At 43.4% G+C, this 15,632-nt stretch overlaps 1 protein-coding gene across 1 annotated transcript in view; it reads right to left on the bottom strand.

Annotated features, from left to right (window-relative positions):
- The window catches only part of OBSCN (obscurin, cytoskeletal calmodulin and titin-interacting RhoGEF), a 185,675-nt gene that overhangs the window by 151,920 nt on the left and 18,123 nt on the right, over positions 1–15,632 (bottom strand). Inside the window, exons 6-11 of the mRNA XM_037382736.1 lie at positions 14,935–15,210; positions 11,095–11,367; positions 7,322–7,597; positions 6,343–6,618; positions 5,373–5,648; positions 592–867 (exon numbers count right to left, since the gene is read on the bottom strand). Of these exons, the coding sequence (XP_037238633.1) occupies positions 592–867; positions 5,373–5,648; positions 6,343–6,618; positions 7,322–7,597; positions 11,095–11,367; positions 14,935–15,210 (1,653 nt within the window). The remainder of the gene's footprint in view (positions 1–591; positions 868–5,372; positions 5,649–6,342; positions 6,619–7,321; positions 7,598–11,094; positions 11,368–14,934; positions 15,211–15,632) is intronic.

The following is a 15,632-nucleotide window of genomic DNA, read 5'->3' as shown; positions in this document are numbered from 1 at the left end:
CTACATCAAATGTAAGTACTCTTCCCTCATAACTCTTTCAGGCAAGACAGAAGCAAGGAAGATGAGAAAAGAAATACTGGGGAATATTTTCCATGAAAATAACTAGCAGCAAGGACAGAAATGTATGTATTGATGATTCACCAGCATCACAAACTACTGGATGCTGATCTGAACTCACACTTGAAATTGTATATGTTGTGCAGTTCCTCATGAAGTCACATTGGCAAATTCTCCCAGCCAAGCCATGTCTCATAGGGCAGAAAAACTGTCCTAGAAGTGATGGAAACTAAAGATTCTTACAGTGGAACTGCAGACTCCTAAAGAGTGGAAGGATTGTTGTATGCTTGTCCTGTTCTTACATCCTTTTTCTTAATAATCACTTCTGGTCAAAATCAGGGAAAGAATACCAGCCTAGCTGGACTTTCCTCCTCCCCAAAGCATCCACACACATGCCTTTAATACCAACCTTTAAGAATAACTGCTTAAGTTCTGTTGGAGACACATATAGACCATGGCTGGAAGTAAATCTATGTCACTAGGAAGCTTTCTTTATAGCCACAGCAAAAAATACGTTATCAGATCATCCCTCACCTGTGACATCAATCTTGAAGGTCAGTTTCTGGCCAGCAGCCTCGCAGGTGTACTCCCCAGCATCTTTCTTCTCCACCTGACACACCACCAGGCGACGCAATTTGCCCTCCGACTCCACCTTGAACTTCTTGCTGGAGGTGATCAGTTTCCCATCCTTGTACCATTTCACGTCAGTCTTCTCCTGGGCCACCTCGCAGCTCAGCGTGGCATTTTCTGATAGTGCAGCTTTCACCTCCTTCTGCACCTTCTCCTTGTTGATGAAAGCATCTTCTGCCTCTGAAACAGGGAAATATTAGGGGAAAAATACGTTGGATATAAATAGCTTGCAGCAATAAGATATTACAGGTATTTTGCATAGGTGCTCTACAGGATCACTCCTTGTAACATTGCTTTGCAGTCCTTTTTATCACACAGAGCAGTGAATGCATCCTCAAAACGTAGCCCATATAGCCATACCTCTCTGACTAGTCTTCAGGAATGGCTCAATCGCCTCATTTTCAAATTTCTTATAATTATGATAAGGTTAATTTTTTCTCTTTGTGTCTTGATGATATTTCTACACCACACATTTGGAACTAGCCAAATATAACACAATTATGAGTTGCCACCTTCACTACCACATTATTTACAGGAATTTACCAGCATCTTGGTATTTTAGATTAAGACTGGGTGTCGTTCAGAAAATACCTTGTAACTCAATCCCAATGAAATGACAAAGGTACAGTTCTTAATACAGAAAGGTTCTTGCCTACATTATACATAAAACTGGTCTATAAAATTTGAAGTATGGTTTTCTTTCCTCAGAAATCTCTAATTTTTCAGAAAACTTGCTGTAGGGAATCTTCTCTTCATACTATATACAAGGAACAAGGATTAAGTGTTTGAAATCACTTTCTTCAAGTATCACTTAGAACTTCCATCTCAACAAGTGCAGTTGGCATCAAAAGGGTAATTAGTGTGATCAGTAGTTAGCCAGCCATATTAATTGAAAAGATTAATTTGTCACCTTACTAAGTACTCCTGACTGATAAATTGCATCTTTTACCATTTACTTTAATGATTGTTTGACCTTGTTCTCCTTTTACCAACAACTGGTATAGTCACTGTCAGCTGCTATATTAGCGTACATCTGAGATGTGGGAGGACAAAAAGACCCTAAAAAAATGGACATTTTTCCCCCACTTATTTACCTTAAGAAGTAACTGCACAAGTAGTATAGCATATGCTGATATGCCTACATGATGGATATTACATAGCAACAGCCATCCAGCATTTAGTACAGGCAGCCTATGCCTCTTTGGGTCCCAGGTACGTACTGGAGCATCGCAGTCCATGATTTCACTGCTACAGAAGCACAAGCTCCAAAGGTAAATGCTCGACTCACAAGGTCTGGGGTTGCCGTTGCCCCTCAGTTGCAGTGCAAGCATGGAAGATACTTCATCCATCCAGGTTCAGGCATCTGGGTTGCCTGGGTAAGGTGACCTGGGACTCCTGATTCTCCCTGGCAGTCATGGAGAACCCCTTCCATAACCCACGCTACTGCCTTTCTCCCCCCCAGTCACTCTGCAGCTTCCTAGTGCCATCCTTTATGCCTTGACGTCTCTCTCCTCTACATACAGTCTGTGTCATGTCTGTACTCTGAGCGGCAGCAGCTGCCTGGGAGGGTAAGGAGTAGGGGTAAGCTCAGGTCAGGTCCCTGCACTGCTCACCGTGGCACTACACGCAAGCTGGGGAGCCGTATTATAGGCTTGCCGTCAATATTGCACGGTCCAGGGAAAAAAAAGAAATCCTGCAGGGAGCAAGCCAAAGCAGGAAACAGCTTATACGCTCTAATTTTGAGCTCCTCTGTTCATAGTGGCTGTAGAAGGGGTGTAAGGAGGTGTCATTGTCACTAAGGTGTCATTAACAAGGCAGTGCACATAGCCTATGCTGGGTGATGCAAAACTCCTCAAAGGCACGCGTCAGCCCACTGCAGATTAAGGAGCGTTTGGGTAACTGAAAAGAGCTCGAGCACACACCACGGTTTGCATTTAAAACCAAATGCAAAATTATAAACATTTCAACTTCCACCTATGACTTGGGCTGTGAACGCTGGGTGCACTAAAGGAGTTACAAACCAGACCGTGTCAATGGCTGCTGTATTTAAAATTTCAAATTAGCAGAGCAGGAATATTCCAGATGATTTACTTGCTTGTTCTCTGCATTCTTGCCCTTTATAAAACCCACTTTTATAGTGGTAGGAAATGTGATTAGAACTTTTAATCAGCTTACAAAGTGATTTACACTAGCCAGTAATTTGCCTTAGAAAATTAAAGTTAAACAAGTGTTCCATGCAGATGACATTTCCAACCTCATCTGAAACCAGTTAGTGAAATTCCACTGAAAATGAGGAAAACCATGTTTTCAGGACATGGAGCTTTCACCAGCTTCAAATAAGGATTTCACTGCTTACCACGAATCTTGAAAGAATGAGATTTCAGAATCAGCTCTTTTTGCTACACATGGAGCCCAGTCCCAAGGTGTACAGCACCTGGTTCTTTTTATATAAAGCCAAAAGCTATAGCTGCATCCCAATGCTCAACACGGAGCATCTAACCTTCAAGCTTTCCATAAATAGGGAAGTTTTTGTGCTACCAGTGGAGCCCTGGAGTACAGGAACCCTGAAAAACTTTCTGAGGGCAATGGTAACAGGATAAATTAAGACCCAGAAAGCCACTGCACTTTGGGATAATCTAGTAAGATGAGGATTTCTGCAGCAAAAGAGCCAACCACTCAGAGTACTCATAATCCCTCCTGACTTTCACACTAGATCATTTTCCAGACGGTGCTGGACTTGCATGTCACGTTACAGTCGTACACATGAAAAATACGGCAACAGTAGCTAGGCAAGCACTCTGCTTGCGACAGAGGGGGAAAGGTGTTACCTTACCCCATGCAGCAGTGAAGTCATCCAGTTTGAAAGAGAACTAAAAACCTTTGGTTTCTGAGGCAGACAACTAAGAATAGCCCTCAGCTACAGAAATTCAACTGTAAAGGTGTTAAATTTCTGTGCTTTCTGACTACACCTCTGTAGTGTATGAACCAGTTTCACCAGCTGAGCACGAACGTGGTTTATACCAGCGGCCTTTCTATCAACGCCCTTGTTGCATTTTCTCTGAAAGATGCTTCTCAAATCTAGCCTTACTGTAACCCATCCTTCACTGAAGCTGGAAGTTCCCTTGGCCAAAGGCACGTGCTACACAATTCATGACAAAGAGCCCAAGTGCCCCAAGAACACCCTGTGTACCCGACGCAGAGCAAGGATACGTAACAGCCAGTGCCTTACAGTATGTGCTGCGGGGAGCAGCAAGGCTTTATGCTGTAGCAGCAGTTGCACACCGCACACGTAAGATGGAGGGAGCAGGATGCCCCAAAGCAGCGAAGAGCAGTAAAGACTGCAAGCTTTACAAGGGAACAGCACTTGAGCTATGCCCTGCAAGGACTTCAGGTCTCCAGCACAACTGCGAGCACAAAAGTCAGAGTCCTAATGCAGTTGCTCTTGCACATAGCTGATAAAATGCCAGGCCTCTGCCAGCATTAGGGTTCCAGTGTGTCTGATGCTGTAAGAAAGCAAAGGAGAAAATAGATTCCCTGTTCTGATCTCAGAATATGAGACAAGAAAACAGAGAGGCATTTGACTGCAAAGACAGTGGAGTGTTATACATGCAATCAAAAACAAGCCAAACCCTTTCTTGTCATCCAATTCAGAAATGATCACTCAGAATGTAGCTGACAAGTCCATAGCTGCCTGGAGCTTGAGATAAAATTTACTGGACCTTTTGCAAAATATACTGAGACCAAAGAAATCTGTAGTGTAGTCAGGATGAAAGAACAGCCTCATTATTAGAACCTCAGACTCCAAATCATGTTGTTAATGAGAAAAATACAGACAAACATTTCTGGGCTTATGACTGGTCATTACAGATGTAGAAATCACAAAGAACAGTTATCACCTTTGGTTTCAGCAGATCACAGATATGTGCAGTGCAGCTGATACAAAATTTTTAGGACAATACACTGCCACCAACTCCCAAAGATTCTCGATGCAGCCACAATAAAGTAGGGATTGTGTAAACACTACCGTTTAAATATCGCTTGGTAGAAAAGTATTTGCACCACTTCTCATAGCTAATTGTGATTTGTAAAGCTATCCAATGACAGATTAAAAAATGGCAGAGGAAGAGCTGAATGAAAGGTTGTTAAATACAAATCGTAATTCAAATTGTACATATTTGTATCCACTTGTGCTCATCATCCACAAAAGTTTCATTGTGTGTGGAGTTACGAGGCTGTGCTCACAGACATCTTTGCCCCAACAGACTGTGGAATAATGGAAGCAATTCCCTGTTTTGGGAGGGAGGACACTGTGTACAGAAAAGATGAAACAAAGAGGGAAGAAAACAGTGACTTTCATGGAAGAACAGCAGTAACAAAGGGAGGAATACCAATGATGATGACCACATTGGAAGAGGTCCTTCAACACAGTGCCTGCTACTGAAAACTCGTGATTCACTATCACTGAGCCTAAAGCAGCAGCACAGGTTGCTGAGGAGCCAACAGCAGGATACCTACACATAACCTTTAGGTCGGCCCAGTCCTGCACAACCTCCCGGAAATGGTAGCTTAGATCAACATCAGGAAGTACTTTAACAGCATTCCTAATGTTTTGACAGAGAAAACGGTAGAAAACACCCAGACACAAAGAAAATGCAATTAAATACCAATAAAAATCTGCCTCCCACCTGTGATGACAATTTTGAAGGTCAGTTTCTGGCCAGCAGCCTCGCAGGTGTACTCCCCAGCATCTTTCTTCTCCACCTGACACACCACCAGGCGACGCAATTTGCTCTCCGACTCCACCTTGAACTTCTTGCTGGAGGTGATCAGTTTCCCATCCTTGTACCATTTCACGTCAGTCTTCTCTTGGGCCACCTCGCAGCTCAGTGTGGCGTTTTCTGATAGTGCAGCTTTCACCTCCTTCTTCACTTTGTCCTTGTTGATAAAGGCATCTTCTGCTTCTGTGGGGTGGGAGAGGAAATTAAAAAAATCAAATATACGTTTACACTGCCCAAAGTGTTCAAACCCAGGTGAAAAATATGACAGTTTCCAGTTTCCACAGTTGTGTTATTATGCAATGGTCCCACTCACAGCAAAGGTACGCTCAGACAGGACATGGCCCTCCGTATGGCCCGAGGACAACACATCAGCTGGTTTTGAGCAAAATGATTCAGTGCTTCAGGAGTCCAGCTTCTTCCCATCTCCACCAAAATCCAACTTTTTGTTTGATAATGTCATGCACAATTTATCTCTCAATCTCACCTGCCATCGGGACCCATATTGTAAGCCTTGCCCAGTCTAGGTACTTCTTGAGCAGACCTGTTTTCCTACTACTTCCAGGCTTATTTTCCTACACATCTAGGAGCTGACCCTACCTTTTTCCATATAAATCGTAACAGCACATGTAAACTTGCATATTTTTTTTCTCTACTGGGAAATCGGAAAACAATGCTGAGCAGGATGCATCTCACAGATAAAAATAACCAGCTATAGGCATCTGTGACAGTGGCTGCATGCAAAGTGGTTACCTGACCAACTTCACTACTCAAGGAAGACCTAGGCTACCCAAACCCTGGAGTGTAGAGTGATTCATTTTGCTCTGTAGTGAGAGGAATTCATGGACCTTTCTGAGATGAGACCAGACAAATATCCCACCTGTGACATCAATCTTGAAGGTCAGTTTCTGGCCAGCAGCCTCGCAGGTGTACTCCCCAGCATCTTTCTTCTCCACCTGACACACCACCAGGCGACGCAATTTGCCCTCCGACTCCACCTTGAACTTCTTGCTGGAGGTGATCAGTTTCCCATCCTTGTACCATTTCACGTCAGTCTTCTCCTGGGCCACCTCGCAGCTCAGCGTGGCGTTTTGTGTCAGTACAGCCTTCGCTTCCTTTTGTACCTTGTCCTTGTTCGTAAACACGTCTTCTGTCTCTGTAAGAAAGCCACAATAGGCACACACAGATTTTTGCAGTTGTCTCCTCCAGTGCTGAACTAACTTCATCCTACTTGACTATACTTGCCTCATGATGGCCCCTTAACACAAGAAAGCACCTTCAACTCTATTTTGCTGATAGGAAGTGAATAGCTGTATGAGAATTCTGGGATAAAGTTAATAAACTCACAATCTGAGCACAGATTTGAACCTGGGACTTAGAGCACCATCATGAGCTGCCTGAACCCTTCTCCCTCTTCTCTCTTTTTCTCTTCCTGCATCTCTCCAAGCTTCCAGTGAACCAGAGGGAACAACCCTTGTATCTTCATATCCAGGAATTGTTGCTCTTTTTCTGCCTATTTGGGTCACTCCAGTCATTCTCCATCTAATCAGAACCCTTCAGACACCTCCCCCTTCTTTTTTAGCTATCCCTGCCCCTCTGCCATGGCCTTACATTATGACTCTGCAGTTTTTCTGCAGACGCACCAGGTAATTGTGAGCGGTGCAGAAGTTTTCATCCTTGCCCACCATTTTTTTGTAGTTACAAATAGTCACAGGTGCAAAAGCATGTTGGATAACCAAAAAAATCAAGTCCTATGACTGAAATAATTCACCCCAGAGAGGTTGTGAGATCCTCCAAATATAAGATGCTACCCTAACTGGAATGCTCCTTTACCTTTGGCATTTCTAGCACTTTCTCACCTCTGACTTTGACTTGGAATGTTACTTTGTCGTCCTTCGTTTCACAGGTATAGCTCCCTTGGTCTTGCTTTGTCACCTTCTTGATGATGAGCTTGCGGTGTGTCCCTTGGGAGATGACTGTTGTCCTCTGGTCCTGCTTCACCTCAGTTTGATCCTTCCTCCATACCACGCCTCCACTCGCAGCTGACACCTCACACAGCAGCTCAAGGTTTTCAGAAGGACTGACTAATATTTCTGGAGTTGTTTTGGGCTTGTTGACAAAATTAACAGTTTCATCTGGAAAGCAAAAGAGAAAGTGGTTTATACCTTGATTCTGGCTTATCAGCACAAAATTAAGTAATTACTGTTCATTATTTCATTGCTAGTCACATTTGGCTGATCAAGTTTCACCTCTGGAGGTGTAAATGTACGCACGCGTGCATGGTACTGTTGGAATGTATGATAGAGTGTTAATGGTTATGCCAATAAACTGTGGTTATGAGTCAGAAAAGTCCCTCCTGAGATACAGCAGTGTTCTCTCTACTGGGGAACTCGTCATCTAAGTTTTAAATCATCCAGAGAGTTAGTACATAGCAGTCTCCACTTTGGGAGCTGGGTATTTATGTATCCTTTACATTACAACAGCCTATTAGGTCTGCACTGTGGCATTAATACTAGCCTTATTAAGTTCTAGATGGACATGGATCTATGCCTACCTGTATTCAAAAGCAAAATTCACCTAACTGATGTGCAACCTTCTTCTGCATCCCCTTCAGAAGCCAGGCATGAAAACTGTCTACCTGAGCACAGATGCAGTGGTTTCTATTACCAGAGCTGTGTGTGCACCGAGCCATGAGCAGAACCTGGCCCAACATCATGAGACCATAAAGCCTGACATGTGCTTTAATTCACAGCTCCTGTCTCATCACACGTGAAAGTTGATGCCTGACTTTCTGACAGATGGTGCAAACTCCTTCTCTGATCTTCAGATAATTGCTCTCAGTTACAGTGCAATCACATCTCTTACATCCTTCTGGATCTTTTAAATCAAGATGAGATGCTCTCAAGTTGCTGACACTTTAATCTCCAGTCCTTGTTTTGATTTCAGGTAAGCTCTAGGGAATATGTATTGATGCCTGAGTACACAAACAGCTTTGAAAAGATCTAAGAAGTCTCAGAAGACCTTGTTGGAAGTGATGAGGAGTTGCCTTTAAATGTTGCCGAGTCCATTCCTGCAGCCCCATGTTCACAATATCAGTCCCACTGGGCTAATTCTTCCCCAGACCAGATCTATTATCCCACATATGGGATAATCTCATTGATAAGATACTCACCAATTTCAAGAGGACTAAGTTAATATATGAGCCAATAGTGTCACATCTTTCTACTGAATCTGATTTTCATGTTAGGAGAACTCACCACTGCTCAGAACTCATAGCTCAAGCGGTAGAGGCTCCTGCTTTGATACCTCAGCCTAGACCCTGCTGACTGCGCACACGGGTAGCCACACGTATGAACTGTGCAAGCACACACACAGAGCATGTGCCATGTATGCAGCAGCAATACAGCATTTTATCAACTCGGGGGCGAGGGGGGTTGCAATCATATTTGTAAAGGTAAAAGCAAAGGCAACTGAATAAGAGGAGACAGGCACCTTGTGTGTAAAATGTGAGCAAACCTATTCAACACACCCTGTGCCTAAGTTAACAAGCAATATCTGATGAGCATGTCAGGTATTTCATACCCTTCATTCCACCAAGGCAGCCCTTGCCTGAAGAGCAAGCTGATGGCTGTCAGTTATAACCGATCTTAGCTTAGTATTGCATTTCTTTTAGCAGCAACTGTTGCTTTCAGTCACTGAGTAGTCCAAGGACAATTGCTACGGTACACTCATGCCAGCCACATCTGCGGCATCAGAGAACATATAGTTCATTAAAAATTGTAATCATTAGGACTGATCTTTTCTTCAAAATTTAGGTGACCAAAGAAGGATAGTCTCTCCAGAACCCTGCTGTTAAGATTATTGGGGTATCTCATTACCGTGAAGACAGATTACTTCCCTGCCTGAGACCATCCCCTCACTGTGCAGCACTACTTCTTATCACTCTGGAAAGTTTTTATGGTGACATGTGAAACAGGGTAGAAGTTGCCTTAACTAACAGGTTGTAATTAAATCCTTGTTAACCAGAAAGTTTGTGGGGATACACAGTTACTTAGCAGATACATGTTTTCCTTGCCTGAGCTTGTGATGTTTTATCATAGCAGTTACAGGTGAGATTCCCCTAACCAGCACATGGCCATCACGTGGCCATCACAAGGTTAGGTATCCAGTCTCATGTGTCATGCAGGCTTCCTCTGTACTTTGTGTTCAGACAAAGCTCCAGGACACTTCTAAAATCCATCTTAGATAGCTTTCATTAGACAGTATAACTCAGATGATATAAATTGCCCTTTAGGGGTCAGTTCAGAGCTTGGTTGGCTCTTTTAGACCAATTTTTCAATGGGTGAGGTCAGGACTATGAATTACACTCAAAGTTAAATTGCATAATGTTGCATTCTCAACCAAAGAAAAGTGGAGGTGAGATGCAGAGTAAATACCTGAGCAAACACCAGTTGTAAACGGCTGTAGAGGAATGAAGGAGGGTTAATTATCATAGATAACACACAGCTGTGGGCTGGCTTCAGGGGCGTCAGGTTGGTTGATGTAGGTTAGGTGCAGCTGTGGCTGGTTCCTGCTAAGTGGTTGGGCAGCCAAGGAAGAGACACAAGGAAGAAGTAGAGAGAAGAGAGAGAGCACGTGCCCTGGATGAGGTGAGACTAGGAGAAGGCAGCAGAGGGACTGGCATGAAGGGTGTGTTGGTATGAGATGGTAAAAGACCTTGTTGCAGCTTGATAGTTTTGAGAGTGCTGCGACAAACTGCACACAATCCCTCTAGCTCAGTAAACCATGTAGCAACCCCTCAAGCCCACTGCTGCACTAGACTGATCATCTCTGCTGAGTTTTTAGCTAGCTGATGAACCTCATGTTAGTAACATGGATGTACTGTTACATACATGTATGTAGATGTAGAGTTTCAATTTGTAGCTTAGGACAGGCTACAGACATAAGCCAGGAAACTACTTTCAGAAGAAAGGTTCTCACCAGGCTATGCAAATTAAATCAGTTGAATTTGACAGATATTGAATTTCACAGATAAATTCTTGTGTCATTTTATACTCTGGCTCCAACCTGGACTGGAACACATCAGTGACAAACATTTCTCTTCTGGGCTTGACCTGACAGCCACGTGCTTTAGCATGTGGTTTATGCTGAGAGGCACGTGCCATGAACTAATAGCTTCATTTACAGTACCGCAGGGAGATGTCCCAGGGATCACAGCGTCCTTTGGGAATAGCAGGAGATGCTTGACTCTAAAAATCAGGAGTTAAACTTGTTGTAGGACACAGGGCTTTCACAGTAAGACTTTAGGACCACCTCGGTCAGGAGGTTCAAAGACAAGGTACATGCTGAGCTAAAATGAATAAAGGCCAGCTGTGGTGCTCAGCCCATTCAGCCAGCATGGTATTTGAGTCACGACTCCAAGCCTACTAAAAGCTCATACTGACTAGAATACAGAACAGCATCGCTATATTATTTGGCATATTGTGGATTTGCATAAGGACCACAGTCAGGGTCAAAGTTTCTGAAATAGGACTGTGCAATCTTGGCTCAAAAGTCTGGCTATTTACGAGGTAAAATGAACAAAGTCCTGAGTTTCTAACACAGCTTCTGATCCCATAGTTGCATCACTTACCTGAGACTTTTAAGTCAAAAGTAAGAGTGTCATCTCCAATTTTGCATGTGTATGTTCCTTCATCTTCTTTCGTCACAGCTGAAGCCACAAGCTTATGCAGTTTTCCTTTATCTTCCATGGTGAATTTCTTGCTGGCTGTGATTTCTTTGCCATCTTTGTACCACTTGACCATGACGTTGGCCTCAGAGGTCTCAGAAACAAATTCAGCCTGTTTTCCAGCAATGGCCCTAATAACTCCTCCACTCTTCTCTTTGTTTATGAAGTTAGCAAGTGCTGAAACAAATACAGACACACACACCGCCAGTAAAGAATTGTGTGGACATCAGTAAATGTGTACACTTACATCTACATTAGATACGCATTTATCATAAGATCAAATATGTGTGTTTAATTATGGATCTCATTACTAGATTCTAATGCAGAAGCAGCCAAATTTTCAGTCCTTAATGAACCATATACCTGGATTATCACACAACAGTAGATACACAAAACAGGAGGCTGAGTCAAGGAAGGAGGAAGCCCTAGGCAACAGGGCTTTAACTCTAAAAGAGATGAAAATGTAGTCTAGAGAAATTAAATTATATTAAATTAAAAATCTATACGGATATCACATATAACTGAAATGAAAATAAATTTAATCCTGGAAATTAACTGCAGCATAGAAAATAAACAATAGATCTGGCACCACATTAACGTGCAGTGGAATAATTGAGTCACCAATTGCCCCAAAGCAAAGATTCAAAACCCACAAATATCCTAGCTAAAAAAATGAGCCTAAAACCACAGTCCCGTCTTACTTTAGATATTGGAATTAACTTTCAAATGCCTTCTTAACATACTGTTTTAAAACACCATAGACAACCAAGTCCTTTGTTGGGACTGTGCAGTCAACGTACTAAAAATCAATGTACACGTTTCTTCCTTAATTTCAAGAAAATGCTTACAAATTAACAACTCCCTGTGGAACGTGTGGCAAAAGCAGTTATTAGCTTTCACTGCTGACACTATAACAAGCAGGTGCAGTCCATGGTCTGGACCAGCTAAGTGTGACTCCCAGACTTCTGCTCCCAAGGCGGTGTAATCAGTGCCACGTCCTGATGCAACGCGCAGCGCTTCTCCTTTAGCTCAGAGACCCTAGCCACAGGGATGGATTTTGCATTTTGTTTCTTTGCTTTTAAATATATTTAGATTTCTCCAAGTCTGTGGTAGTGCTTTTAATTACAGGCAATTATTTGGTAGGGAAACAACATTCACCAGCTCATATGATGGCAGTCTGGAGACCTAAAAGTGAAGAGTGAATTGACTTGCCGAGCACAGGTAAGAAAGGAAAAGAAAACCCCAGACCCAAATCTCCTCCAACCTAAGACTTAGAAATACCCAGCAAGCAAATAAACAGGGAAAGGGAAGGGCATGACCGTGCAGCCAAGGGCCTCTCAAGCTCTGCTCCCCAAGGGTCTCTGTGCAATCACCAGCTTCTGGCACGGACCGGAGCTTGCATTTGACCTTTCCAGGTCCCTATCAGCCCAGTTTTCTAGAGTTTACTAAGTCTGCTTATTAGAAGAATATCTATGAGTCAAGAAGTCATACCAGAAGCATTTATCCAGGGAAAACCTCCTTTTCCTTTTTAAATTGTTTTTTCTTAGGGCCTCTGTTTCCATTTGTTTCTCTAGCGACTGATTGCGGTGGAGCTTTCCCTTCAGTAGGACAACACACAGTCCTTCTTCTGTACCCAACCACCTACACCCATGAAGCCTGCAGGGCCCGAACACTGCTGAGACCTCTGCTTCTCCACCAGCATTACCAGGACTCAGCCCACAGGTTTAAAGGTTTGGGAGGAAGAGGGTGACGGGTTCATTCATGGACCTTTTACTTCCTTAGGAAACTAGAGTGAGAAATACAACCACAGCCGTCCGAAGGAGACTTCTCAGGTGTCCCATTTCGATGCAGGAGGTCACGTGTCAGAGAACCCCTGACATGTGAAGTCTCACGGCACTGGAGGGACTGCAGTGATAAATGGCCAGTGCATTTTCTAGCAGGGTTTATTTGGGCAGGAGGCCCAGCGAGTGACACACCTCTGGCCACGGCTCGGCACGGTGGCCTCTCGGCAGCCACGTGATGCCCATGTGCCAGACACAGCTGACCTCCTCATCAGATGATTCACCAGCTAGCTGTGTCTGATTTACAGGAGGAACGGACAAAAGCTGGTGACACTGAAAGGAAAAATACTGGAACAGCACTTGTGAGCCTCATCCTACAAGGATGAGATGTATCAAAGCTGATTCTCCAGGAACCAAGCTACCAACGGCAGACGTTTAAGTTACAGCTTGTCAACACAGACTTGAAAATAATAGCATTGATTACTCATAGTCACATTACAGTGAAAAGCACATGGAGATGTCCATCAGCTAATTCAATTAAATCTATGCGTAGACATGCCAGCATGAAAAATCATGCTGAAGAGGTGGAAAGAGAGAGAAGAAAACCAAAATTAAGAGCAGCTGCCAGGTGTAGACAGCAATTCCTCCCTCCACAGATTTAGTCACATTTTTAAATTATTTTTTCACCTCTCTTTTGAATTTGCTCTTTGAGAATAACCAAGTATGCAAGTTGTCAAATGCAAAACACAGACATTACTCTGTGGCTTTGTAGTTTCTACAGAGACCAAGGAAGGTGAGAAGCCAGCAGAACATGATGATGAAGCACCTCATACTTAGTGTAGGAACAGTGCGATCCTTGCTGGGAAGAAGGCAAGTGGTGAGTTATGGGACAGAACACAGAAATCACATGGCTTTACAGAGTGACCTTGACAGTTCAAAGCAATATAGCTACTGAACTCACCCTGGATGATGTGTGACAACAGGTTAGACTGTCCTGGAGTCAGGCTGTATATACTGAACCCTAGCAGACATGTAGATGATCCCATGAGGAACGGTCTGGGGATACACTGGGGCTTTTCAGCCAAAACCTGGTCCTGTTCAAGGCAGAGGAAACTCTCCCATGAACTAGTTCCTAAAAGCCTGCACAGACAGGAAGGCTTGCAAGAGGGAGGCTTAATGCTGTTGGTTGCAGGGTAAAGGTTCAAGACTACAAGCCTTGGTCTGGGAGTGGATGTGCCCACCAGCCAGGCAGCAGGCACTCAGGAAGGGACTGCCATGAAAACAAGAACAGCCAAACAACGGGGCAGCTGTAAAACAGTACTTGTTCAAATCTGACAAACAGGAACCATTAAAAGAAAGTGACATTTCACTGTTTGTTCTATGCAGCCTTCCATCTGAATACCCTGCAAACAGTCATGAGCCGAGCTATCCAGTGTGCCCTGGAAAGGTCTGTTCTTATTCATCAGGGTACTGACAGAAAACAAAAAGAACCCCAAACAAACAAAAAAATCCAGTGATGCCAAGATGATCTCAGTCCATCAGAACTTGAATCACAGCTGAACTCTTCAGTGACTTGTCCAATATCACATAGCAAGTATAGGGCAGATCACATGCACCATGCCCTGCCCCTGTGAATTTCTTTGTCACAAGAATTTCTTTGTCACAAGAGCACCTTTCACTACCCACTATTTAATCTCAGGAAATAACACTAAGACATTCCATGGAATATCAAGACATCAATTTGAGTGAAAGCACAGTTTGTACCACTGAGACAGTGTTAGATCTTGTATTCACTCCACGCTCTACTCTGGGACCACAGACACTGCCAAGACTAGATGCTGATGTGGAGGTACCACAACTCCCTACACTGCCTCTGGAGCACTCCCCATCTGTCCCTTGGTCAATCTATTGGCTTAGGGCAGGAACAGGCCATTAACACAAAGCAGCCCGGACAGTCACATACCTTTCACTGAAAGCTGATAGAGCATTTTATCCCCTTCACTGATGCACTCATAAACTCCAGCATCCTCTGCTGCAGTGCTGCGGATTTTTAGGATGTGCTTTTTCCCCATGGTTTGAAGTTCATATTTTTCACTGCCCTTGATCTCTTTCCCATCCTTCATCCACTTCACAGTAGCCTCTGCATCCGAAAGCTCAGCCTGAAGTTTGGCATCCTCCCGCAGCCGAACAGAGACTTTTTCTGTATCTCTGCTCTTGTTGGTAAATCTCACTGCAGCACCTGGCAGGAAAAAAGCCTTCGTTATTTCAAGTTATATCAAGAAAACATGTCCCTGATATAAGTCAGTTGTGGACTGTGAGATCTCATAAAGAGTATTAGGTCCTGTTCCTGCCCTTACATTCATGTCAATACAGAGCATTTTTTCCCAGTTCAGGAGACTTGATCTGTTTTTATTGCCAGAGTTACTAAGAAAAAAAAAAAAAAAAAAAAAAAAAGCATGTCTTTCTACTGATTAAATAATACCAGAAACATGCTTCTGCAAAGGCTTTCACCCAAAGTCAAACACACCCTTCCAGAATGAATGAATGCCTATTCGTTACCTTTTGCCATGCAATATGGGTAGACACAGACGTTGCCAACATTTCATAGAGGAAAGCTGGAGCACCCAACTCTCAATGCTCAATCAAGTTACACGACATTAA

Source organism: Falco rusticolus, chromosome 4, assembly GCF_015220075.1.
Source record: "Falco rusticolus isolate bFalRus1 chromosome 4, bFalRus1.pri, whole genome shotgun sequence".
In the NCBI taxonomy this organism is placed as follows: Eukaryota; Metazoa; Chordata; class Aves; order Falconiformes; family Falconidae; genus Falco; species Falco rusticolus.
Note: the sequence above shows the minus strand (reverse complement) of the source record. Positions and strands in the feature narration are given on the sequence as shown.